Here is a 27,437-nt window from a genome sequence, read left to right as displayed (position 1 = left end):
ACCTACAATCAGAGCATTCTGAACCTCACCAATAATATGATTGGGTTAAACTTCCCACACAGAACCCCCATGACCAACAGACAATACTGTGTTTCCTGATGGCCTTTGGTGACCCCTCTGACACCCCCTTGCGGCCCCCCAGGGGTCCCGACCCCCAGGTTGAGAAATACTGTTCTAGAGCTTGGGAGCAGCTACAAAGTAGGCTCGGCCCAGTGTTCCCACCAGAAATGCCTCTGAAGGTAGAAGGAGCAATTGAATGGCTTTTGCTGAAGACCCCATTATACACATTTGCTTCTTGACCTCCTCCTGGCTTCTGAGAAGCTCCTGGTTTTCTAGTCCCAGATTTGAAAGCTATGCCAAAACGCCAGATGAATTCCAGAATGAGCACTGCAATCGGATATTGTTGTTCGTAGGTCAAAGGAGGGAGGGCGAGTGCACACAGCTACCAAAATTGCTTTCGAAACCCACACATTTGTCTTCTCCCTTTCAGGTTTGATTATCAGGAACTTTTGCACAACTCCACCTTTTGCATCATTCCCCGAGGGAGGCGCCTGGGGTCCTTCCGATTCCTAGAAGCATTACAGGTAACACAAGGTATTTCTATTATAGCCTAGGCAAAAATGAGTGGGTGTATAGAGCAGAGGTCTAGGGCTGTGTTTCTCCCAGGCTCCCAAGGGTCACAGAATTGATCAAAAACAAATCAAGCCAGATTAATCTGATCTATTTTTTGAGAGAATTACAAGCTGGGTAGATGCAGGGAATGCCGTGGATGGAGCGTCTCTGGATTCCAGGAAGGCCTTCGACAAGGACCATCATGACCTTCTGGCAAGGAAACTAGTCCAATGTGAGCTAGGCAAAACAAGTGAACGAACGAAGTGTGATTCTCACCAATCCTGTAAAGAAGTGATGAGTGGAGTGCTATCAGTCCCGGGCCTGGTCCTGCTCAGGATCTTTATTAATGACTCAGATGAAGGGTTAGAAGGCATGATCATCAAGTTTGCAGATGGGACCAAATTGGGAGGGATATCCAATTCTCCAGAAGACGGGAGCAGAATTAGAAATGATCTCAACAGATTAGAGAGATTATGGGCCAAAACTAACAAAATGAAGTTCAACAGTGACAAATGCAAGATACTCCATTTAGGCAGACAAAATGAAATGCAAAGATACAGAATGGAGGATGATGCCTGGCTCAACAGGCAGAATGGGGTTGGTCTGGATGGCCTACGAGGTCTCTTCCAACTCTATGGTTCTATGATTCTATGAATGTCTTGATTCGCCACTCCATATTCAGCCCCTGATGTTATTACAAGGCACAATTGCCTGTTTTGGTGCATTTTTGCTCACACAAATGCAACCTATTTAAAACCTTCCAGGAAAAAAAACCTACAAGTATTTCCACCTTCAAAAATTGCCCCTCTGTACTTCAAACAGTAAAGGAGGAACTGAGGAGCCTTCCAACCAAGGTGAAAGAAGAAAGTGCAAAAGCTGGGTTGCAGTTAAACATAAAAAAACCAAGATTATGGCAACAAGACTGATAACTGGCAAATAGAGGGAGAAAACGTGGAGGCAGTGACAGACTTTGTATTTCTAGGTGCAAAGATTACTGCAGACTCAGACCGCAGCCAGGAAATCAGGAGACGCTTACTTCTTGGGAGGAGAACAATGTCCAATCTTGATAAATTTTATGGAGTTGACCCTGCAAAGATAGTCCCGAAAATAGTGAAGAGTATTACATCTTAAATGTAGAAATAGTTTTCTAAGATCTACAGAGACACTCGCTGGAACACCTCAGCAAGCGAGAGTCCAAAAGTGGCAGGCTCAAATCCAGAACCTCAACCAATGTCTGATACCAAATGAGAGACTCCCCACTAGGCACACAGAGGACTGGGCGACTTGGAAGGCGCTGAACAGACTGTGCTCTGGCACCACAAGATGCAGAGCCAACCTCAAGAAATGGGGCCACAAAGTGGAATCCACGACATGCGAGTGTGGAGAAGAGCAAACCACTGACCACCTGCTGCAATGCAACCTGAGCCCTGCCACATGCACAATGGAGGACCTTCTTGCGGCAACACCAGAGGCACTCCAAGTGGCCAGATACTGGTCAAATGACATTTAATCAACTACCAAACTCACAAATTTTGTATTTTGTCTGTTTGTTTGCTTTGTTCTGTTAGAAATGTAATATAATTGACCGGTTTCCCTGACACGACAAATAAATAAGTGAAGAGTAGAGACATCACATTGGCAACGAAGATCTTCATAGTTAAAGCAATGGTTGTCCCCGTAGTCACCTACGGATGTGAGAGCTGGACCATAGGGAAGGCTGAGCGAAGGAAGATAGATGCTTTTGAGCTGTGGTGTTGGATGAAAGTTCTGAGAGTGCCTTGGACCGCGAGAAGATCCAACCAGTCCATTGTTGTTGTTGTTCATTCGTTCAGTCGTCTCCGACTCTTCGTGACCTCATGGACCAGTCCACGCCAGAGCTCCCTGTCGGCCGTCACCACCCCCAGCTCCTTCAAGGTCAGTCCAGTCACTTCAAGGATGCCATCCATCCATCTTGCCCTTGGTCGGCCCCTCTTCCTTTTGCCTTCCACTTTCCCCAGCATAATTGTCTTCTCTAGGCTTTGCTGTCTCCTCATGATGTGGCCAAAGTACTTCAACTTTGTCTCTAGTATCCTTCCCTCCAATGAGCAGTCGGGCTTTATTTCCTGGAGGATGGACTGGTTGGATCTTCTCGCAGTCCAAGGCACTCTCAGAACTTTCCTCCAACACCACAGCTCAAAGGCATCGATCTTCCTTCGCTCAGCCTTCCCTAAGGTCCAGCTCTCACATCCGTAGGTTACTACAGGGAATACCATGGCTTTGACTAGGCGGATCTTTGTTGCCAGTCTGATGTCTCTACTCTTTACGATTTTATCAAGACCATACTTCAGGAAATAAAACCCAACTGCTCATTGGAGGGAAGGATATTAGAGGCAAAGATGTAGTACTTTGGCCACACCATGAGAAGACAGGAAAGCTTGGAGAAGAGAATGATGCTGGGGAAAATGGAAGGAAAAAGCAAGAGGGGCCGACCAAGGGCAAGATGGATGGATGGTATCCTTGAAGTGACTGGCTTGACTCTGAAGGAGTTGGGGGTGGTGACGGCCGACAGGGAGCTCTGGCGTGGACTGGTCCATGAGGTCATGAAGAGTCAGAAGTGACTAAACGAATAAACAACACAACAAAAACTTCAAAACAGACCAGGATGTGGGGAAACAGAATGGAAAATAATAAGGTGCTAATGTATGCCAGGGGAACTGCAGTGGGAATTCCTTTATGGAACTAATTGATTGTTAGCAATCAATCAGAGCTTGGATTGTAACTTCTTAAATAGAGCTAGTTCTTCACTCATTACTCTGAACACCCAGCAGGAAATCCTTGTTACTGTCACTGCAATCCATTAAGAAAATGAGGGTAATTGTGGCGTAACAGTTTGAACATTGGAAACCAGAGTTCAAATCTGTGTTTGGTTGTGGAACCTCCCTATGTGACCTGGGGCAAGTTACACTGTCTCAGCCCCAGAGGAAAGCAAAGGCAAGTCCCCTTTTGCATAAATTTTATGGAGTTGACCCTGCAAAGATAGTCCCGAAAATAACTGGATTCAAATCCAAGGAGTTGCATCACTCATCAGGGATGTGAAACCAGGGTCCCATCTATTGGGGATGATGGATCATGACCTCTTAGGATCACTGATCATAGGGGTATGGATCATGACCTGTTAGGAACACAACCTAATTGGGGTATCAGAGTTTACTTGGTAATGGATGATCGCTGGGCATGCAGATATTTTCTTTCTATTTGATGCTTTCAGCAGACAATGATGCAAATTTGGGAGGAAGGAAGGAAGGAAGGAAGGAAGGAAGGAAGGAAGGAAGGAAGGAAGGAAGGAAGGAAGGAAGGGAAGGATAAAGGAAAGAGGGAAGGAAGGACAAAAGGGTGGAAGGAAAAGATGGAAGGAGAAAGAGGGAGGGAGAGAGAGGAAAGACATAAGGAAGGAAAGAAAAGGGAAAGAAGGATGAAAGGAAGAGAAGGAGGAAGAATAGAGAGAAGGAAAAAGGATGAAAGGGAAGGAAGGGAAGGATGGAAGGAGAAAGAGGAAGGGAGGAAGGAGGGAGGAAAGAAGGAAGGAAGACAAAAGGTAAGGAAGGTTGGAAGGGAAGGATAAAGGAAAGCGAGAAGGAAGGAAAGACAAAAAGGAAGGAAGGAAGGAGAAAGAGGGAGAGTGGGAAGAAAGAAGGAAAGAAGGACAAGAGGTTGGAAAGGAAGGATAATAATAATAATAATAATAATAATAATAAGAAGAAGAAGAAGAAGAAGAAGAAGAAGAAGAAGAACAACAACACTTTATTTATACCCCGCTACCATCTCCCCAAGGGACTCTTACATGAGGCCGAGCCCAAAATACAACAATACAAGCAATAACAATAACAATACAAGCAATTTAAAAACAACAGAACAATAAAACAAGGAGAAGGAGAAAGGGAGGAAAGAAGGAAAGACAAAGGGAAGGCAGGAAGGAAGGGAATGGAGGGAGGGAGAAAAAGGGAGGGGAGGAAAGAGAGAAGGAAGGAAAGACAAAAGGGAAAGAAGGAAGGATGAAAAGATGGAAGGGAAGGAAGGAAGGAGAGTGAAAGAGGGAGGTAAGGGAGGAAAGGAGGAAGGAAAGAGAGAAGAAAGGAAAGATAGGATGGTGAGAGAGAGGAGGGCCTGAGAAAAGAGCCCAGCATTGAAGAAAGTGGTTTCGCTGTACAGATGGATTACATTGGAAATCCTGGAACCAGGATGGTGATTCTGCAAATAACACTTGCACTGATGCACATTAAGGGCTTTCTTTTTGTGTGCTTTTGTGGGGTTTGTTGACTGGGCACTTCAGTTGGAAGCTAGCTTCTGTGTGCATTAAATGGTCAGTGTAGATGAGGGTTAGATCTCCTAGTCTCAAATTCCAACCACTTGTACACACTGCCTACTTTCCGCTGACATTTTTTGCAAAATATGCATAAATTGAAAATCCTCATTGCTCAAACAAGTGGGCCATGCAGATTAAAGGCCATGGAGTAAGTCTAACCAAACACGGCTTGGCTTATATCTGAAGAGGGAGAAAGCTGGTATTGGGTTACACTGCAATTTGTTAATGCATCTTTCTTTCCTGCTGATGTTGTTGTTTTTGTGTGTCTTCAAGTCTTACCCTCCTCTTTCGCTCGTTTGTTGATCCAGGCTGCCTGCATCCCAGTTTTGCTCAGCAACGGTTGGGAGCTGCCCTTTTCCGAAGTGATCGATTGGAGCAAATCCGCCATCGTCGGGGACGAGAGGCTCCTTCTGCAGGTAACAAGGCCGGCTCTATGTTCAGGATGCAAGCCGGAGTCCAGCTGGATTGGTACACGATGGCGCCAGGCCATAATTGGCCCTCTGTGCTGTTCACACTGGGAATGATAGGATGACTGTGTTGCAGGGCATCACCGTGAGGTCAGTGCCGTGTTGGGATGAACAGATCCTCTGTGTGGATGCCTCTCCATGAGCAGCAAAGAAAAGTTGCACAAACAACCCTTCATCTGTTGACACATTTTACTTATTTACTCCATTTATGCACCACAGACTGGCCAAAGATCTTGGAGCATTTCACAAAACAAACTCAAAATTGTAATGTATCGGGGCATCAAAAACATCATATAAAACATTCATTTAAAAGAGTACCAGGCTCCCTGAGCTTGAAGACCTGTGAGCTTTGCATCACTTCTGCCACCATCACAGGGCAAGGACATAGGAGAGAGCCTTCTCAGAGTGCGTCTAGACCAGTGGTTCTCAACCTACCTAATGTCGCGACCCCTTAATACAGTTCCTTATGTTGTGGTGACCCCCAACCATAACATTATTTTCGTTGCTACCCCATAACTGTCATTTTGCTCCTGTTATGAATCGTAATGTAAATATCTGATATGCAGGATGGATTTTCATTCACTGGATCAAATTTGGCACAAATACCTGATATGCCCAAATTTGAATACTGGTGTGGATGGAGGAGATTAATGTTATCATTTGGGAGTTGTAGTTCTTGGGGTTTATAGTTCGCCTACAATCAGAGAGCTTTCTGAACACCAACAATGGAATTCTATCAGACCTGGCCACACAGAAATCCCATGACCAACAGTAAATGCTAGAACAGCTTGGTGGGCATTGACCTTGAGTTTGGGAGCTATAGTTCACCTAAATCCAGAGTGCACTGTCGACTCAAACAACGATCAATCTGGAACAAACTTGGCACGAACACTCAATATGTCCAAATGTGGACTCTGGTGGAGTTTGGGGAAAATAGACCTTGACATTTGGAAGTTGTAGTTGCTGGGATTTATAGTTCACCTACAATCAAAGAGCATTCTGAAGCCTACCAACGATAGAATTAGGTCAAACTTCCCACACAGAACCTCCATGACCAACCATAATACTGTGTTTTCTGATGGTCTTTGGTGACCCCTCTGACACCACCTCGCGACCCCCCCAGGGGTCCCGACCCCCAGGTTGAGAAACACTGGTCTAGACTGTAGGATTAATGCATTTTGATACCACTTTAGCACCTATGGTTCAATTCTATGGAATCCTGGGAGGTGTCATTTTATAAGGTTTTTAGCTTTCTCTTGTCAAGTAGTGCTGGTGCCTCACCAAACTGCAAATCCCAAGATTCTACAGCATTGAGCCATGGCAGTTAAAGTGGTGCCAAGCTGCATTCATTCTACAGTATAGATCAGCATTTCTTAACATGGGGGTTGGGACCCCTTGGGGAGGGGGTCGCAAGGGGGGTGTCAGAGAGGTCACCAAAGACCATCAGAAAAACACAGTATTTTATGTTGGTTGTGGAGGTTCTGTGTGAGAAGTTTGGCCCAATTCTATCATTGCTAGAGTTCAGAATGTTCTTTGATTGTAGGTGAACTATAAATCCCAGCAACTTCATATCCCAAATGTCTGTTTCCCCAAACTACACCAGTGTTCACATTTGGACATATTGAGGATTTGTGCCAAGGTTAAACCCTTGTGCCAGTGGGACTAAAGACCGACAGAGCGGAGGTTTGAATCCAGGGAGAGCCCAGATGGGCTCCCTCTGTCAGCTCCAGCTCTCTTTTGCGGGGACATGAGAAAAGCCTCCCACAAGGATGGTAAAACATCTAAACATCCAGGTGTCCGCTGGGCAACATCGTTGCAGACAACCAATTACCTCACACCAGAAGTGACTTGCAGTTTCTCAAGTCACTCCTGACACAGAAAAAAAATGTTTGAGTCCACAGTGCTGTATGGATATAGTTGATGTTCTGTTGCATGCTGGGCCTGTAAAGAATTTCCTTTAGAACAGGACGTGCAACCTTTGCCCAGCGGGAAGCCAGGGGGCCCAAGGAGAAGTTCTCAGAGGTTTTCCACCACAACTGATCTTTAGATGGCTTGTGAAGTATAACAAAGTCCTTTATTAATGAACAATCAAACAGAAACTTCTCTTGTCTTCAGAAAGTTAAACAAATGATTCCAGGCTTTTATGCAACCGGTAGCTTCCTAAACTTGCCCACGAAGGACAGGCAATTGTCTTCAATAACTTCTTCTTTACTTTAAATGGAAAATCCCCTTTTTAACTTCTCCCAGGCTGACTGTAATCTAACCCTTACTGATGTGGGCTCTGCTACCGGGTCGAACTGCTTCTCAAACGCTGAGTGGACCTACCAGTAAAGGCTTAGATGTTGTCCAGCTGGAGTTCTTTGGTCTTTAGGGCTGTTTCCCTGGAAATCTATGGAGACTCTTAAGACTGTTCTCCCTCGGAAAGTCTTGGATGCTCTTAAGACTATTTCCCCCCGGAAAGTCTTAAGGGTTGAAGCTTTTGTACAGGGGAAGCTTGCACACATCCTGTACATTAGCTTTCCTTGCTAACTAAAAATGGCTCCCTTCCCTTCCCAATTGCCCTGAGCAAGGGGCGGAACCAAAACTTAATGATGATGGACAGGTGACTTGCCCTATGACTGCAACCAAAGGAAGCCACCTATCTGCAGAGTCCCTGAAACCTAGGACTGCAAGCAAACATTCAATACAAAGCAAATAAAGTTGGAGCTACTGGTACAGCCGTACCAGCACAGTTGAACTACAACTCCAAAACTCAAGGTCAATGCCCACCAAACCCAGAATTTTCTGTTGGTCATGGAAGTTCTGTGTGCCAGGTTTGGTTCAATTACATCGTTGGTGAAGTTCAGAATGCTCTTTGATTGTAGGTCAACTATAAATCCCAGCAACTACAACTCCCAAATGACAAAATCAACCCTCCCCCCAACCCCACCAGTATTAAAATTTGGGTGTATTGGGTATTTGTGCCAATTTTGGTCCAGTGAATGAAAATAAATCCTGCATATCAGATCTTTCCATTATGATTCATAACAGTTATGAAGTAGCAACAAAAATAATGTTATCATTCCGAGGTCATCACAACAGGAGGAACTGCATTAAGGGGTCGCAGCATTAGGAAGGTTGAGAAACACTGTATTAAGTAAAAGTCGGAGAGAGCAACAGGTAGGTAGCTAGAGCAGCGAGATATCATCAAGCTCATCAGATCATTCTATGTTCTGCTTATCTGTTATCTAAGCGACCGAGAAGATATCCAAAAGAATGTTTCCATCTGCCAGTTGCAAATTGTCCTTAAATGTTTTCTCCTCCTTGAAACGGTGGAACAAGTTAAGTCTAGAATCCTGGCTTCTGAGATTCCCATCCACTCCTTTGCTGTTTCTGTTATGAGTAATGAGACGTTGATTCAAAGGAGAGAAGCAGGTCGGGTAATGAATTTAATTGTGGCAGATGAAATAATGGGTGTTCTCGAATGGCCCCGGGCCCCTTGGCATTGGTTTAGTAGTCTGTGTCAGTAGCAGCAGGTTGCAATTTAGTTAACGCTCAGAGTTAATAATCCTATCCTATCCGATTTGTTGTCCATTCACTCCTTTGGGCTTCATGCAAAACTACTCTTTGCCAAAATATACAATCCTGTGTTTTCCTTTTAATAATTTAATATAATATCTATGGAGCCCCCGGTGGCGCAGTGGGTAAAAGCACTGAGCTGCTGAGCTTGTTGATCGAAAGGTCGCAGGTTCGATTCCGGGGAGCGGCGTGAGCTTCCGCTGTCAGCCCTAGCTTCTGCCAACCTAGCAGTTCGAAAACATGCAAATGTGAGTAGATCAATAGGTACCGCTCCGGCGGGAAGGTAACGGCGCTCCATGCAGTCATGCCGGCCACATGACCTTGGAGGTGTCTACGGACAACGCTGGCTCTTCGGCTTAGAAATGGAGATGAGCACCACACCCCAGAGTCAGACATGACTGGACTTAATGTCAGGGGACTACCTTTACCTTTTATAATATCTATATAAATATAAATAAAAATGTAATGTTTGTTTGTGGGATTCACAGAACTAAAAAACCAGTGGGTGAATTGACACCACATTTGGACAGCATACACCTAACAACCCAATGTATGTCCGTCACTCAAAAAAATTTGATTTTGTCATTTGGGAGTTGTAGTTCTTGGGATTCATAGTTCACCTACAATCAAAGAGCATTCTGAATTCCACCAATGATGGAATTGAACCAAAGGTGACACACAGGACTCCCGTGACCAACAGAAAAGACTAGAAGGGTTTGGTGGGCATTGACCTTGAGTTTAGGAGTTGTAGTTCACCTACATCTAGAGAGCACTCTGGACTCAAACAATGATGGATCTGGACCAAACTTGGCACAAATATTCTATATGCCCAAATATGAACACAGATGGAATTTTGGGGAAATAAACCTTGGCATTTGGGAGTTGTAGTTACTGGGATTTATAGTTCACCTACAATCAAGGACCGGGGGGTGGCGCAGTGGGTTAAAGCACTGAGCTGCTGAACTTGTTGATCGAAAGGTCGCAGGTTCGATTCCAGGGAGCGGCGTGAGCTTCCGCTGTCAGCCCTAGCTTCTGCCAACCTAGCAGTTCGAAAACATGCAAATGCGAGTAGATCAATAGGTACCACTCCGGCAGGAAGGTAACAGCGCTCCATGCAGTCATGCCGGCCACATGACCTTGGAGGTGTCTATGGACAATGCTGGCTCTTCGGCTTAGAAATGGAGATGAGCACCACACCCCAGAGTCAGACATGACTGGACTTAATGTCAGGGGACTACCTTTACCTTTTTTACAATCAAAGAGCATTCTGAATCCCACAAACGACTGAATTGGGGCAAATTTCCCACACAGAACCCCTATGACCAACAGAAAATACTTAAGGCCATCCTGTCCAACTCTCTTCACCAGGGCAAGAAAATCTAATCAAAGCCCTCCTGACAAAGAGCCATCCAGCCATAGATATAGATCGATATATATGATTCACACACACACAGATATAGTATCATAGATTTGAAATGGACCCCTAAAGAAGGACAATGATATGTTGCATATTCCAGAGTAGGCAAACCAGACACTCTCCACATCAACACTGACAAAGAAACAACAAGGAATACTGTTTACCCACAAGCATAAAGAAATTACAAAGATTAGAGACCATTACTTTATTTTCCAGATCACCAGACTGGGCCACAGCAACGCGTGGCAGGGGACGGCTAGTTATTAAATAGCAATATAATATAATATTATCTATATCTTCGACTGGTGGCGCACTGGGTTAAACCGCTGAGCTGCTGAACTTGCTGATCGAAAGGTCACAGGTTCGAATCTGGGGAGTGGCGTGAGCTCCCACTGTCAGGCCCAGCTTCTGCCAACCTAGCAGTTCGAAAACATTCAAATGTGAGTAGATAAATAGGTATCGTTCTGGCGGAAAGGTAACAGTGCTCTATGTAGTCATGCTGGCTTCAACTCTCAGTGCTGAGGAGCCACCAATGACCCTCTTTCCACTGACATTGTAGGTTATAGTGAGTGCCATGAACATGTCCTCCACCAACAAAATACTGCCCACCACCCAAGTGAAGGTTTTTATATGGGGACCATTTCATCCTAGATTTCATGTGTTTCCTCCACCACAAACATCCCAGGGTTCCTTTCTCTCTTTCCATTGGTATGAAATTTGCATGACCCCACCCACTGCCTCTCTCTCAATCCTTTTCTACCCTTTCCTATGGTACACAGCCAACAGGAATTATCAGCAACTGAAAATACTGCAGGGGTTTGGGGGCCTGACTCAACAGGATGGTAGTTCACCCTGCTTCAAGACACAGCATTGGGATTCCCACCAACAATGGGCCTGGACCACATTTGGCACACAGAACCCCATGGCCAGGCTTTGGAGGAATTGACCTTGATTCATAAGAGTTGTAGTTCACCAACCTGGGCACCACCGGGTACCCAAGCTAGTCCATAATAAAAGTAAAAATATGTATGTGTGTATGTGGCTGGGGTGCCCACTTCCACAGACATGACCCCACTCCACAGATAGATAGATAGATAGATAGATAGATAGATAGATAGATAGATGGAAGCTTTGGATAGCATAGGGAAGGGCTAACGCCCCTGTGCTGTTTGTTTTGCTGTCAGAGGAGTTCACCTCACTTTCTGTCCCTGTGATAATTGGACATTGAAAAATTTAACTTTTTGTGGAAACAAGGATTGGTACTAAATGTTATAATTTGCTTTTATATGGCTTGTTGTAGGTTTTTTTGGGCTATATGGCCATGTTCTAGAGGCATTCTCTCCTGACGTTTCGCCTGCATCTATGGCAAGCATCCTCAGAGGTAGTGAGGTCTGTTGGAACTAGGGAAAGGGGTTTATATGTCTGTGGAATGACCAGGGTAGGACAAAGAACTCTTGTCTGCTGGAGCTAGGTGTGAATGTTTCAACTGACCACCTTCATTAGCATTTGATGGCCTGGCAGAGCCTGGGGCAATCTTTTGTTGAGAGGTGATTAGATGTCCTTGTTTGTTTCCTCTCTGTTGTTTTGCTGTTGTAATTTTAGAGTTTTTTTTAATATTGGTAGTCAGATTTTGTTCATTCTCAGGGTTTCCTCCTTTCTGTTGAAATTGCCCACATACTTGTGGATTTCAATGGCTTCTCTGTGTAGTCTGACATGATGGTTGTGAGAGTGGTCCAGCATTTCTGTGTTCTCAAATAATATGCTGTGTCCAGGTTGGTTCATCAGGTGCTCAGCAAAGGACAAGAGGGATCCTCTCACTTCTGCAGGAGTCTACCGTATACCATGCAGCTGTGGACAAGTCTACATAGGGACCACCAAACGCAGCACACAAACATGAATCAAGGAACATAAAAGGCACTGCAGACTACTTCAACCAGAGAAGTCAGCCATAGCAGACCACCTGATGAACCAACCTGGACACAGCATATTGTCTCTAGAACATGGCCATGTAGCCCAAAAAAACCTCCAACAAGCCAGTGATTCCGGCCATGAAAGCCTTCAACAATACATTGCTTTTATATGTTGGGTTATTTCGCACTATTAGGTTTGTATTTGTTGTTGTACTGAGGCATTGAATGTTTGCCTTTTTTGTTTGTTGGAACCCACCCTGGGTCCCCTTGGGGAGATAGGGTGGAATATAAATAAAGTATTATTATTATTATTATTATTATTAGAAACACAACAAGATGAGTCCACAGCAGACAAGATCACTTTGCTGGCTGTTGTAGTGGATCATACGTCGGACACTTCCCAAGTGTCTAGGACTGTGTGATGTGTACAGTGATGCGCGAACCAATTGTACAGGTGTGGATGATAAAGGAGGGAATTAATCTCAGGCCTCAATTGTGTATAAGAATATATTATAGAGGAGGCCAATTATTACTTGTAAATTAAGGTAACTGCCACCAACGTGAGGTATTTGAGGTACCACCGATGAGATCTGGCTTTATAGACGCAGATTAATTGAGATGAGACGGTCTTCAACAAAAGATAACAAGTTTATTGTGTACAAAGCGTATGGTTGCAGGCTATAAATAACTTATAGAACTTTGAATATCACTTGGTTTGTAATACAGTCCACTCTTCCAAATAACACAGCTCGTGACTAACTTTTACTGAGGTGAAGCTCTTTAGTGAACAATGTTTCCTACTATGAATAGCCTTCCAATTTGATCTTTCCTTGATCAAATCTCTGATCTCTAGTCCTTCCTTGACTAGGGATCCTAACAAGCTTTCTTTAGTCTTCCTTGACTAACGAAACTGGCCAGGTTTCTCTCTTCAGCCCTTCTAGACTGAAAAACCTCCACCTGCTCACACACACCTCTCTCCCAGGCTTTTCAAGCCTCCCCACTCACTCACACACTACCCCTTTTCCAAAGACGCACATAACTTTTTTTCCTGCTTGGCTCCGCCCACTTCTCACTCTCCTGAGCTAGCCTGCCCGGTCTCCTTGGCAACGCTCACTGTGGATTCAAACCAGATAACTCTAGTTTTAGCTACTGTTATAAACACAAATATATACTCTAACAGTTAAACACATACATATTATCAATGACTTCTGCACAGATGTATTGGCGAATAATGCTTGCAGATCCCAGTAAGGTGGCCTTCTGCAGCTGGCAGATGGTAATTTTGTCAGCGCCGATTGTGTTTAAGTGCAGACCAAGGTCTTTAGGCACTGCACCCAGTGTGCCGATCACCACTGGGACCACCTTGACTGTCTTTGCAGTTCAATATTTAAATTTTCCATAGCTGATACATCTGTTTTTGTGGTTCTGATCTATAATAACAGTTCATGACAGTTCAGTTCTGTGGCATTGAAAATTTCTGCTGCTTCTGTAGTTGTTTTGCTTCTAGTTGCCCTACAGACCCATGCCCTGGTTGCTCAGCAGTGGGTCCTGTTTCCTGTAGCCCACTTGTCAATGGGTGCCCAGGAGAAGCACTTGCCGCGGTGCTTATTATCCTGGGCGATGACTGAGCTAGTATAGACTTCTCTAGAGTTTGTTTCACCATTATTATCATTATTAAGCTTCAGTTGAGACCCCTTTTCACCATGATAATAACTATTTCAGGAGTGAATTTCCTTTCTAGGGGATAGATTTCTCCCACTTCCACTTGCCTTTCCTGGAAATAGCAACCTTCCTAGCCTCCACTAACTTTATAAATGGGTATGATAGTTAACCTATATTGTATGTACATTTTGGTTTGCCAGTTTGATTGTACCTCTTTGGTGTGAGAGGGGCTTCAGACACAGGACTCCATTTCTGTTATACAGTATGCTTTTAGATTTCAGTAGAGGTGGATGCATATCACTGTTTGGACTTTAGTAGAACAGTATGCTTTCAGACCTTTTAGACTGCATTTTGTCTCCTTTCAGACTTCAGTGAGTACAGTTATACAGTTTGGACTATGCCTATATGCTCAAAGACATTGGGAGATGCCTGTTCGGACCCCTGGCCTTTGACCTGTGGGGTCCTGCAAGGCTCTATTTTATCTCCCATGCTTTTTAACATCTACATGAAACCGCTGGGAGAGGTCATCCGGAGTTTTGGAGTTGGGTGCCATCTCTACGCAGATGACACATAACTCTACTACTCATTTCCACCTAACTCCAAGGAAGCCCCTCGAGTGCTGGACGAGTGCTTGGCCGCTGTGGCTGTCTGGATGTGGAAGAACAAGCTGAAGATCAATCCCGACAAGACAGAGGTCCTCCTGGTTGATCGAAAACCGGATCGGGGTATAGGGTGGCAACCTGTGCTGGAAGGGGTTACATTCCCCCTGAAGTCACAGGTCCGCAGTTTGGGAGTCCTCTTGGATTCATCACTTACGCTTGAGACTCAGGCGTCGGCGGTGTCCAGGAGGGCTTTTGCACAATTGAGACTCGTGCAAAGGCTTATCTGGCTGGGGTGGTCCATGCCTTGGTCACCTTTAGATTGGACTACTGTAATGCGCTCTGCGTGGGGCTGCCCTTGAAAACGTCTCGGAAATTTCAGCTAGTCCAACGGGCGGCGGCCAGGATGTTAACCGGAGCCCCGTACAGAGAGAGGTCAACCCTCCTGTTCAAGGAGCTCCATTGGCTGCCGTTCATTTTCCGGTCCCAATTCAAGGTCCAGGTGCTTACCTACAAAGCCCTAAACGGTTTGGGACCTGCCTACCTGTGTGACCGCATCTCCGTTTATGAACCCACGCGCTCCCTTCGTTCATCCGGAGAGGCCCTGCTCGCGATCCCACCTGCGTCGCAGGCACGTTTGGTGGGGACGAGGAACAGGGCCTTTTCTGTAGTAGCCCCCCGACTTTGGAACACCCTCCCCAAGGACATCAGACAAGCCCCTACACTGGCAGTCTTTAGGAAGAGCTTAAAGACCTGGCTGTTCCGGTGTGCCTTTCCAGAATAGGAAACTCCAGCAATATGTCCCAGAAGCACTTTATCAGAGAGTTAAGATTGTCTGCACATTGCACTTACCCTAAAATCCTACATGTTACCGGTCATACTCAGCACCTTTTTAATCTGTACCCATTACAGTTGGCCCAGCCCTAGTTTTTAATTGTGTTATGGTGTATTGTTTATCATCTATTGCTTGATGCTTTTGATTTGCTTTATAATGTTATGTGTATTGTTTTGTTGTTTTTGAGGCCTCGGCCCATGTAAGCCGCATCGAGTCCTTCGGGAGATGCTAGCGGGGTACAAATAAAGTTAATAATAATAATAATAGTTTGCTGAATATATACAAGAAGTTTGTTAGTAAAGGTTTCAAGAGAGTGTATATGTTTTGGGCAATTACAGCTGCAAATTCCACCTTCAAAAAAACAACCAAAAAGATATTTTGTAGTGGCATGTCTTTATCCTTGGCAGTTTAAAGACATGGTTCTTCAGTTTAACAGCTGAGTTACCTGTGTGCCATTACATTAATTCTTGTGAATATCACTTGTTCAAAGAATTGACTTCTAACAAGGACATGCTTTTTTTTGACTAGTGGTTTTCAAAAGATGCTCTCGATGTTCATGGAGATTCACATTTGCCAAACGGATGTGACATCATTTTTACCTTTTCAGTAATGTTATGGTGCACTTATTTCCAATAAGTTATGGAATTTCCAGTAGTCCCAGCCCCGTTCTTAACTAGGAGTCATTTGTAAGTCAGATGTTTGTAACTCGGGGACTGCCTGTATTGTAAATAAGTGTAAACAAATGTGGTTCATGCAGGGGTTTTTTTTAATGCAGTGCCTACAATGCTGCTTTCCTCTACCCTATCCCTTGTTTTAGATCTGTGTGACCTTTGGGTATCTTCCTTGGTCGTAAATCAGTTTGTTTCCACTTCTTCTACTTTGCCTCCTTGCAGATTCCATCTACCGTCCGATGTCTCCACAGCGACAAGATCCTGGCTTTCCAGCAGCAAACGCAGTTCCTGTGGGAAGCTTATTTCTCCTCCGTGGACAAGATTGTCCACACCACCCTTGAGGTGAGCCACAAAGCCTTGGAGAGCTCCATTCTCTGACCACCAGCCTCTTGCCTGAGGTTGCCAACCAGCCAGATCAGAAAAGTCTGCTCCTGTCTGTTCAAGAAGGGTTGGAACAATAGAAATCCACAGTGGATATTTACAGGAAGGCCAGGTGCCAAAAGAATACAGCGGGCCTTCCACATTTGTGGGTTCTACTACTGTAAATTTGATTATTTGCAGTATGACTTTAAGGTCAGGTCATATTCCAGCATGGAGTTGCACTGGAGGAGCTAGTGATCCCTAGAGAGAACAGTTTTCAAAGCCAGCAGTTTGGTGGGAAAAAAATCTTAAAAATCAAAATTGAAACCAATTTTAAAATAAGACCAAATAATAATAATGATAATAATGATGATAATAATAATAATAATAATAATAGCATTTGACTCACTGCCACATTGTTGGATTATCAAATGTCTAGATGTCATCGGGGTTTGTGAAAATATTAGAAAGTTAACTGAAAATGCAATGAAACAATGGAAAACTGAGTTGTTCGTAGGCAATGAAAGCTATGGAACTGTTAACATCAACTGAGGAATTTTCCAAGGTGACTCACTATCACCACTGTTGTTCATCATTGCAATTCTAGTAATTCTATAGAAAACAAACCTAGGCTACCAAACAGCAAGAAATTCAACAAAAATTTCCCACTTACTGTACAAGGATGATCTAAAGCTTTACAGAAAATCAGAAACTGAAATTGAGTCACTGACCAACACAGTCAGAATCTTCAGCACTGACATCAGTATGGAGTTTGGCTTAGACAAATTATTATTATTATTATTATTATTATTATTATTATTATTATTATTACTTTATTTGTACCCCGCTAGCATCTCCCGAAGGACTCGATGCGGCTTACATAGGCCAAGGCCTCAAAACACCATACAACAAACAATACCTAAAGCAAATTAAAAACAGTTAAGCAGTATAACAATAAACATAAACAATACATCAAGACACTATAAAACTGGGCCGGGCCAGAGTAATGGGTACAAGATTAAAAGTGCTGATGTGGCAGGAGGTATATAGGATTATAAAGTAAGTGCAGTGTGCAGTGTGCAGCAATATTAGTTCTACTAAAGTGCTTCTAGGACTTGGTATTGGAGATTCCTAATCTGAGAAGGCACATCAGAACAGCCAAGTCTTCAAGTTCTTTCTGAATACTGCCAGTGTAGGGGCCTGTCTAAGATCTTTTGGGAGGGCGTTCCAGAGTCGGGGGGCCACCACAGAAAAGGTCCTGTCTCAAATGTGCCACAGTGGCATTAACGAAAGGGAAAATTACACACAGCGAGGGCATAGAGATGCCAAATGGACAAACCATAAAGTGCAATCAGCCTGAAGCCTATAAATGTCTGGGCATACTACAGTTAGACAATATCAAGCATGGGCAAGTGAAAAATGTGGGCAGCAAAGAATATATCCAAAGAATCAGAAAGGTTTTGAAGAGCAAATTAAATGGCGGAAATACGACCAAGGCTTTCAACCCCTGGGCCATCCCCGTCATTAGATACACTGCTGGAATTGTGAACTGAATACAAGCAGAGCTGGATGATCTGGACAGAAAAACAAGAAAACTGATGACAATCCACTACACATTACACCCGCATAGTGATGTCGGCAGACTTGACCTGCCCAGAAAATCAGAGGGTTTTTGCAAGTGAAACAAACGGTAGAAGAAGAGAAACACGCACTGGCAGATTATGTAAAAGGCAGTCAAGAACCAACATTGAGGGAAGTCAAAAGTAGTAAACTGCTTCAAGTGCAAAAGACAAAGAGTGAATACCGTAAAAACACAATCCAGAGCAGAAGAGAAAACTGGCAAAAGAAGGCTCTCCATGGATAGTTTTTGGCAACAACTGAGAGCCAAATTGACAAAGAAAAAACATGGCTGTGCTTCACAAATGGAATTCTGAAAAAGGAGACGGAGGGCCTGGTTCTGGCAGCCCAAGAACAAGCCATTCAAACCAATGCCATCAAAGCCAGAATTGAAAAGTCGACAACAGATTATTATTATTATTATTTATTTATTATTTACCTTACTTATATACCGCTGTTCTCAGCCCGAAGGCGACTCACAGCGGTTCACAACAAATACGAACAGCAAAAATTCAGTGCTACAGTATAAAGACAGCTAACAACCTAACACATTACACAATTAATAAACAGTTACTACAATACCGATTCACTGTCGTCTCGTCATCAAAAACATGTTCCAGATTCGTCATCCATTGTTCCATTCCAGTGTTCATTAACCAATCATTGCACTAATTATTCGAACGCCTGGTCAAACAGCCAGGTCTTCACTTTTCTGCGGAATACCATCAGAGATGGTGCTAGTCTAATGTCCGTAGGAAGGGCGTTCCACAGCCGAGGAGCTACCACCGAGAAGGCCCTATCTCTCGTCCCCGCCAGCCGCGCCTGAGAAGCAGGCGGGATCGAGAGCAGGGCCTCCCCGGAAGATCTCAAAGTCCTGGTGGGTTCATAGGCAGAGATGCGGTCGGATAGGTAGCTTGGGCCGGAACCAAATGTAGACTCTGCAAAGAAGCAGATGAAACAATAGATCACATCCTGAGCTGCTGAAAGAAGATCGCGCAGACAGACTACAAGCAGAGGCACAACACCGTTACTCAGATGATTCATTGGAACTTGTGACACAAATACTATCTGCCTGCAACAAAGAACTGGTGGGATCACAAGCCAATGGTGCTTTGAATGTAGTTTTCCTTCTTCTTGGCAGAATGGGGTTGGACTGGATGACCCCATGAGGTCTCTTCCAATTCTAGGATTCTAGGATGCTATGAAAAACCTAATAGAAAATAAAACACAATACAAAAACTGAAACAAAAATAAAAACATAACACATAATGACAATAACAAAAAACCTGACAGGCTGACATAGAAATAACACAATAGAAAAATGACACAAATTAAAAATTTTGCTGAATTTAAACCCAACCGTCCCCATCTTGCTTGTTGCTTGCTGTTGCTTGCTAGCAGGGCAGATGGCTTAGGACCACTCCTAAATCATCTCCTCTTTTGTGACAAGTTGTCACCGATAAGCTCTTCTCTGTTAATGTGGTGGCTGTTTCTAAGCCACCCACTTGTTCTTGTTAAACAAAGGAATAATACGGAGTGGTGTCTGGAAAGGGCACGGTTTCGCTGAGTGACAAAGCTGTGTGCATTGTGTCATGGATGAAGTGTTACTGGGAATTACGCCTTCATCGCTAAGCCCAACAATGATCAGGTTGAAAAGTCCCAGAGGATCCTTTGTCACCCTTTTGACTCCACAGTGAAGGCAAGTGAGGGGTTGTTCACTTGGATCCTGACACATTTGTTCCTGCACGTGTTATCTTATATTCTACATGAGACATCTAAAGAGCAGGTAACATAACACTACTCACAACATGCTATTAAAAACACATCACCATAAAAGTAGCTCTTTCAAGATAGAAGAAAGCAATCAGAGGAGAAAAGAGCAGGATTTGCCCTTGATGGGCAAGGAGCTCAAAAAAACAAAAACAAAAACAGCTCCTGTTTTAACAAAACAATTTTGGGGAGACGGACCACAAATAACAAAATGAAGTTCAACAGGGACAAATGCAGGACACTCCACTTACGCAGGAAGAATGACATGCAAAGATACAGAATGGGGGACAATCCCTGGCTTGACAACAGTACATGTGAAAAAGATCTTGGAGTCCTCGTGGGGAGGAAGGGGAACATAAGCCAACAATGTGATGTGACAACTAAAAAAGCCAATTTTGGCCAGCATAAATAGTGTCTAGATCCGGGGAAGTTATGCTTCCTCTTCCATTCTGCCTTGGTCAGCCCACACCTGGAATCACACTGTGTCCAGTTCTGGGCACTGCAGTTTAGGGGAGACGTTGACAAGCTGGAATGTGTCCAAAGGAGAGCGACTAAAATGCTGAAGGGTCTGGAGAACAAACCCTATGAGGAGCGGCTTAAAGAGCTGGGTCTGTTTAGACTGCACAAGAGAAGGCTGATAGGAGACATGATAGGAGACATGATGAGCATGATGTGAGAGGAAGTCATAGGGAGGAGGGAGTTGGCTTGTTTTCTGCTGTCCTGGAAACTAGGACGAGGAGCAGTGGCTTTAGACTACAGGAAAGGAGATTCCACCTGAACATGAGAAAGAAATTCCTAACTGTGAGAGCTGTTCAGCAGTGGAACTCTCTGCCCCGGAGTGCGGTGGAGGCTCCTTCTTTGGAGGCTTTTAAACAGAGGCTGGATGGCCATCTGTCGGGGGTGCTTTGAATGTGATTTTTCTGCTTCTTGGAAGAATGGGGTTGGACTAGATGGCCCATGAGGTTTCTTCCAACTCAAGGATTCTATGATATTATAACTACATATATATAGTCAATAGATCCAACCTTATTTTCTTTAAGTGCATCTACACTGTAGAACAAATGCAGCTTGACACAACTTTAATTGCCATGGCTCAGTGATATGGAACACTACAACTCCCATGAATCCATAGCTTTGAGCCTTGGCTGCTAAAGTCAAGCCAGACTCTATTCATTCAACAGTGAAGATATACATTAAAGCAGCTTGGCTACCATTTTATACATTGCATGTTTGAAAGCTTTAATCTACATTATCCTGATAATTTTTACAACAAACCTGCAAGATAAGTCAGTATTGTTATCCACAAATTGGAAATGTAGATGACGGGGATGAGCGTGAAGGTGCTTTTACACTGTAGAATTAATGTATTTTGATGCCACTTTATTTATTTATTTACAACATTTATATGCCGCCCTTCTCACTCCGAAGGGGATTCAGAGTGACTTACAAAATATATATACATACAATATATTATATTATTAGCATAGTACAATATCAGTCTATATATAAAAAAATGCTCAGTGCATAATGAGTACATTAAAAACAAAAGAACAAATGAACGAAATCATACCAAATTTGGCAACAAAACATCTCACAACACAAGGAGTGACCATCACTCAAAAAAATATGATTTTGTCATTTGGGAGTTGTAGTTGCTGAGATTTATAGTTCACCTACAATCAAAGAGCATTCTGAACTCCATCAACGATGGAATTGAACCAAACTTGGCACACAAGACTCCCATGACCAACAGAAAATACTGGATTTGGTGGGCACTGACCTTGAGTTTGGGAGTTGTAGTTCACCTACATCCAGATATCTCTGTGGACTCAAACAATCATGGATCTGGACCAAACTTGGCACAAGCACTCAATATGCCCAAGTATGAACACAGATGGAGTTTGGGGGAAATAGACCTTGACATTTGGGAGTTGTAGTCACTGGGATTCACAGTTCACCTACAATCAAAGAGCATTGTGAATCCCACGAACAACAGAATTGGGGCAAACCTCCCACACAGAACCCCCATGACCAACAGAAAATACTTAAGGCCATCTAATCCAACTCCCTTCATCAGGACAAGAAAACGTAATCAAAGTCCTCCTGACAAAGAGCCATCCAGCCATAGATAGATATAGATAGATAGATAGATAGATAGATAGATAGATAGATATAATTCACACACAGAGAGATATAGTATCATAGATTTGAAAGGGACCCTTAAAGAAGGACAATGATATGTTGCATGTTCCAGGGTGGGCAAACCAGACACTCTCCACATCAACACTGACAAAGAAACAGCAAGAAATACTATTTACCCACAAGCAGGAAGACATTACATATATTAGAAACCCACACTTTCTCATTACTTTGTTTTCCAGATCAACAGGCTGGGCCACAGCAACCCTTGGCAGGGGACAGCTAGTATTATATATTACTATATTGTACTATACCATTATACTGTAATATTACTAGTAATATTACATGTAATATAAAATATATAATTATAATATCATATTATTAGTATTATATTGTAATACATTATAATATTATAAATATTATAATATTAACTGCCATGGTTCAATGCTATGGAATCATAGGAGTTTTACAAGGTCTTTCACCTTCTCTGCCAAAGAGTAATTGCTGGTGTCTCTCCCCAAACAACTCCCAGGATTCCTCAGCATGGCGCCATGGCAATTAAAGTTGCGTCAAACTGCATTAACCCTACAGTGAAGATGCAACCAAAGAGAATAAAGCTACGTCTGAGAGCTGATCAGAGGGGAATACAAATTCTTGCAAATTATTCCGTTTGCAGTGGGATTTCACAGCAGGACTTCCTCAGGCCCCTTCTACATTGCCGTATAATCCAGATTATCAAAGCAGATCATCCACGTGATCTGCTTTGAACTGGAATATATAAGTCTACACAGCCATATAATCCAGTTCAAAGCAGATCACCTGGATATTATATGGCAGTGTAGAAGAGGACTCAGAATTACATACTTTCTCAATTAGGCTTTCTGTTGTGTGTCAGCCTGTGATTGTGTCTGATGTTCATGATGGGAATGGGGAATGATGTTCCTAATGGTGGACCTGGGTTGGTTGGCAATGGAGATGAGAGTTTGCTTGGGCCTGAGTTAAGCTCAGACAAGAGGCCCGAGCTCTCACAAGGTTACATTCCTGGCAGAGGTCCGTCACAGTCTTTCTCAGAGCAACTGTCTGAAGATGATTTGTCATGTGCAGAAGTTAATGAGGGTCAAATTAATGAGAGTATAGATAGGAAGCAAAGGTTTTGTAAACAGAGACAGAGTGCTCAGGCGCAAAGAAGATCAGTTTGTTTACAGGAAAATAAAGATAAGAAACGTTTATCTTTATTCGTTTTGGGATCTGGAAAACCTTTAAATTGATTCATGGGAAAGAGTTGTCTCAGTGCTCAAGCAGGGAGCTTTGAGATGGCAGAACAGAAGCTTTCCGAAGCTCTAGGTGCTCTTACTGCCTATTACAGGGAAAACCAGCTGATCCCCAACCCATCTAAAACATAGGCATGTGCCTTTCATCTCAAGAACAGAGAAGCATCCCGAGCTCTGAGGATTACCTGGGAAGGAATCCCACTGGAGCATTGCAGCGCACCCAAATACCTGGGAGTCACTCTGGACCGTGCTCTTACTTACAAGAAGCACTGCCTGAACATCAAGCAAAAAGTGGGTGCTAGAAACAATATCATACGAAAGCTGACTGGCACAACCTGGGGATCACAACCAGATACAGTGAAGACATCTGCCCTTGCACTGTGCTACTCTGCTGCTGAGTATGCATGCCCAGTGTGGAACACATCTCACCACACTAAAACAGTGGATGTGGCTCTTAATGAGACATGCCACATTATCACGGTGTGTCTGTGCCCTACACCACTGGAGAAATTACACTGTCTAGCCGGTATTGCACCACCTGACATCCGCCGGGAAGTAGCAGCCAATAGTGAAAGGACCAAGGCAGAGACATCTCCAGCTCATCCCCTGTTTGGATATCAGCCAGCACGTCAACGACTTAAATCCACACATAGTTTTCTAAGATCTACAGAGACACTCACTGGAACACCTCAGCAAGCGAGAGTCCAAAAGTGGCAGGCTCAAACCCAGAACCTCAACCAATGGCTGATACCAAATGAGAGACTCCCCCCTGGGCACACAGAAGACTTGGCGACTTGGAAGGCGCTGAACAGACTGCACTCTGGCACCACAAGATGCAGAGCCAACCTTCAGAAAGGGGGCTACAAAGTGGAATCCTCGACATGCGAGTGCGGAGAGGAGCAAACCACTGACCACCTGCTGCAATGCAACCTGAGCCCAGCCACATGCACCATGGAGTACCTTCTTGCAGCAACACCAGAGGCACTCCAAGTGGCCAGATAGTGGTCAAAGGACATTTAATCAACTACCAAACTCACACATTTTGTATTTCCTCTGTTTGTTTGCTTTGTTCTGTTAGAAATGTAATATAATGGACTGGCTGCCCTGACACGAGAAATAAATAAAAAAAAGTTGGGTCAACGTTGGAATTTCATGACGTTCTTGCTTTCAAGTGTTCTTAGTTTCATGGAACAAGTTTTTGCCAAGCTCCACATTTGTGTATTGGATTTTTCATGCTTCCTTGTTTCATGGATTCTTGTGTCTGTTTCCTGGATTTGTATACCTATAGATCTTGTTTTGCCTTGAAGCTCATGGACTAACCATTGTTTTGGAACTTCACTGTTTTTGCTACTTTTACTGCTTTGCCTACTTATATTCTTCAATAAACTGCTTGCTGATTTTACCAAGCTGGTGTGGTATCAGAGGTGTTCCTGCTCTGGTGCACGACACTTTTCCAGTTAAGCCTTCGTTGACCTTCTGCTGACCAATAAACAAAAGGACACGTTCAATGCAAAATATGGCAGTGAAGGAAATCAAGTGCAATGACAGGTCACGTCTAAAAAACTATGTCAAGAGTGCTGTTTGGATGTTGAGAAAACCAGCTGAGCTCATTTCAGAGGTGAAATCTCCTCGTCTTAACTTGTCAGCCTACATCACAGCAGCCTACCTTTCTTTTCCTTGATGCGAGAAGCCAGGCTGAGGTTGATCTCAGAGCCCAATTGATGCCTCCTCCTCCTCCTCCTCTCTCATGTCAGATGCTGACAGCTTCAGGGGTGTAATGCTTGTGCGATGACAACTTTCTTTTTCTTTTCCAGATCATAAAGGATCGGATATTTCATCAAGAATCCCGCCCAAGGTTCTTGTGGAACGCACTTCCGGGAGGGCTGCTGGCACTGCCAGAATTCTCCACTCATCTGAACGACTTCCCTTTCTACTACCTGCAGCAAGGTAGGGGAACTTTTCCCCATGCAATCTCTTCAGCGTATTGTTTCTCTACTTCTAGCAATGGTGATAGGACATGGAAGAAGATGGGAGAGACAGCACATCTGAAATAGGATGATGGAGTGTGTTGTATTTATTTATTTATACCCTGTTTTTTCTCTCCATAATGGAGATTCCATGTTGTACTCCTGTCAAGATGTTGTATTCCATATTCTGGGATATTTCATTTCATATCCCCATCAACCTACCCCTGGCTTGACAACTATATTATTATTATTATTATTATTATTATTATTATTATTAGGTTCTTGTAGGTTTTTTCGGGCTATAGGGCCATGTTCTACAGGCATTTCTCCTGACGTTTCGTCTGCATCTATGGCAAGCATCCTCAGTGAGGTCTGTTGGAATTAGGACAATGGATTTATATATCTGTGGAATGGCTGGAGTGGGGCAAAGAGCTCTTCTCTGCTGGAGCTAGGTGTGAATGTTTCAGCTGACCACCTTCACTAGCATTTGAAGGCCTGGCTGAGCCTGGGAAAATGCTCTGTTGAGAGGTGTTAAGATGTGCCTGGTTGTTTCCTCTCTGTTGTTTTGCTGTTGTGATTTTAGAGTTTTTTAATACTGGCAGCCAGATTTTGTTCATTTTCATGGTCTCCTCCTTTCTGTTGAAATTGTCCACATGCTTGTGGATTTCAATGGCTTCTCTGTGTAGTCTGACATGGTGGTTGTTGGAGTGGTCCAGCATTTCTGGACCACCATGTCAGACTACACAGAGAAGCCATTGAAATCCACATGCATGTGGACAATTTCAACAGAAAGGAGGAGACCATGAAAATGAACAAAATCTGACTACCAGTATTTAAAAACTCTAAAATTACAACAACAAAACAGCAGAGAGGAAACAAACAAGGACATCTAATCACCTCTCAACAGAACATTTTCCCAGGCTCAGCCAGGCCTTCAAATGCTAATGAAGGTGGTCAGCTGAAACATTCACACCTAGCTCCAGCAGAGAAGAGCTCTTTGCCCCACCTCAGTCATTCCACAGATATATAAACCCATTTTCCTATTGCCAACAGACCTCACTACCTCTGAGGATGCTTGCCATAGATGCAGGCGAAACGTCAGGAGAAATGCCTCTAGAACATGGCCCTATATCCCGAAAAAACCTACAAGAACCTAGTGATTCCAGCCATGAAAGCCTTCGACAATACATTATTATTATTATCATCATTATAGAATCATAGAATCAGAGAGTTGGAAGAGACCTCATGGGCCATCCAGTCCAACCCCCTGCCAAGAAGCAGGAATATTTATTATTTATTTATTATTTCGCATATTTCTACCCCGCCCTTCTCAACCCCCGAGGGGGGACTCAGGGCGGCTTACAAAAGGCACCATTCGATGCCTACACAATAATACAGATAAACATATATAAACAGCAATTAAAAACAATTATAACAGTTAAAAAAAACAATTATAACTCACAATCAATAAAAAATCAATCTCATGCTCAACGTTTGCCAACTCAGAGTCCATAAATTCATTCCACCTTGTCCATTCCTATTAGTCGTCATTGTCCTTCATTTATCTGCCAGATTACCCAAACGCCTGGTCCCAAATCCACGTTTTTAATTTCCTTCTAAAGGAAAGGAGGGATGTCGATGATCTAATTTCCCCGGGGAGTGAATTCCACAGGTGAGGGGCCACCACTGAGAAGGCCCTGCTCCTCATCCCCGCCAGTCTCACTTGTGATAGAGGCGGGGCTGAGAGCAGGGCCTCCCCAGAAGATCTTAAACTCCGAGGCGGGACGTAGAGGGAGATGCGTTCGGACAGGTACGCTGGGCCAGAATCGTATAGGGTTTTGTAGGTCATATTGCATTCAAATCACCCCTGACAGATGGCCATCCAGCCTCTGTTTAAAAGCTTCCAAAGAAGGAGCCTCCAAAACACTCCGGGGCAGAGAGTTCCACTGCTGAATGGCTCTCACAGTCAGAAAGTTCTTCCTCATGTTCAGATGGAATCTCCTCTCTTGTAGTTTGAAGCCATTGTTCCGCGTCCTAGTCTCCAAGGAAGCAGAAAACAAGCTTGCTCCCTCCTCCCCGTGGCTTCCTCTCACATATTTATACATGGCTATCATATCTCCTCTCAACCTTCTCTTCTTCAGGCTAAACATGCCGAGCTCCTTAAGCCGCTCCTCATAGGGCTTGTTCTCCAGACCCTTGATCATTTTAGTTGCCCTCCTCTGGACACATTCCAACTTGTC

At 43.8% G+C, this 27,437-nt stretch overlaps 1 protein-coding gene across 1 annotated transcript in view; it reads left to right on the top strand.

The window, feature by feature from the left end:
- The window catches only part of EXTL1 (exostosin like glycosyltransferase 1), a 167,934-nt gene that overhangs the window by 102,887 nt on the left and 37,610 nt on the right, over nucleotides 1-27,437 (top strand). Inside the window, exons 2-5 of the mRNA XM_060784459.2 lie at nucleotides 491-584; nucleotides 5,263-5,370; nucleotides 16,296-16,415; nucleotides 25,045-25,177. Coding sequence (XP_060640442.2) covers nucleotides 491-584; nucleotides 5,263-5,370; nucleotides 16,296-16,415; nucleotides 25,045-25,177 — 455 coding nt within the window. The remainder of the gene's footprint in view (nucleotides 1-490; nucleotides 585-5,262; nucleotides 5,371-16,295; nucleotides 16,416-25,044; nucleotides 25,178-27,437) is intronic.

The sequence above is a fragment of the Anolis sagrei genome, chromosome X (genome assembly GCF_037176765.1).
Source record: "Anolis sagrei isolate rAnoSag1 chromosome X, rAnoSag1.mat, whole genome shotgun sequence".
NCBI classification, from domain to species: Eukaryota; Metazoa; Chordata; class Lepidosauria; order Squamata; family Dactyloidae; genus Anolis; species Anolis sagrei.
This window is presented reverse-complemented; position numbering and strand designations above follow the sequence as displayed.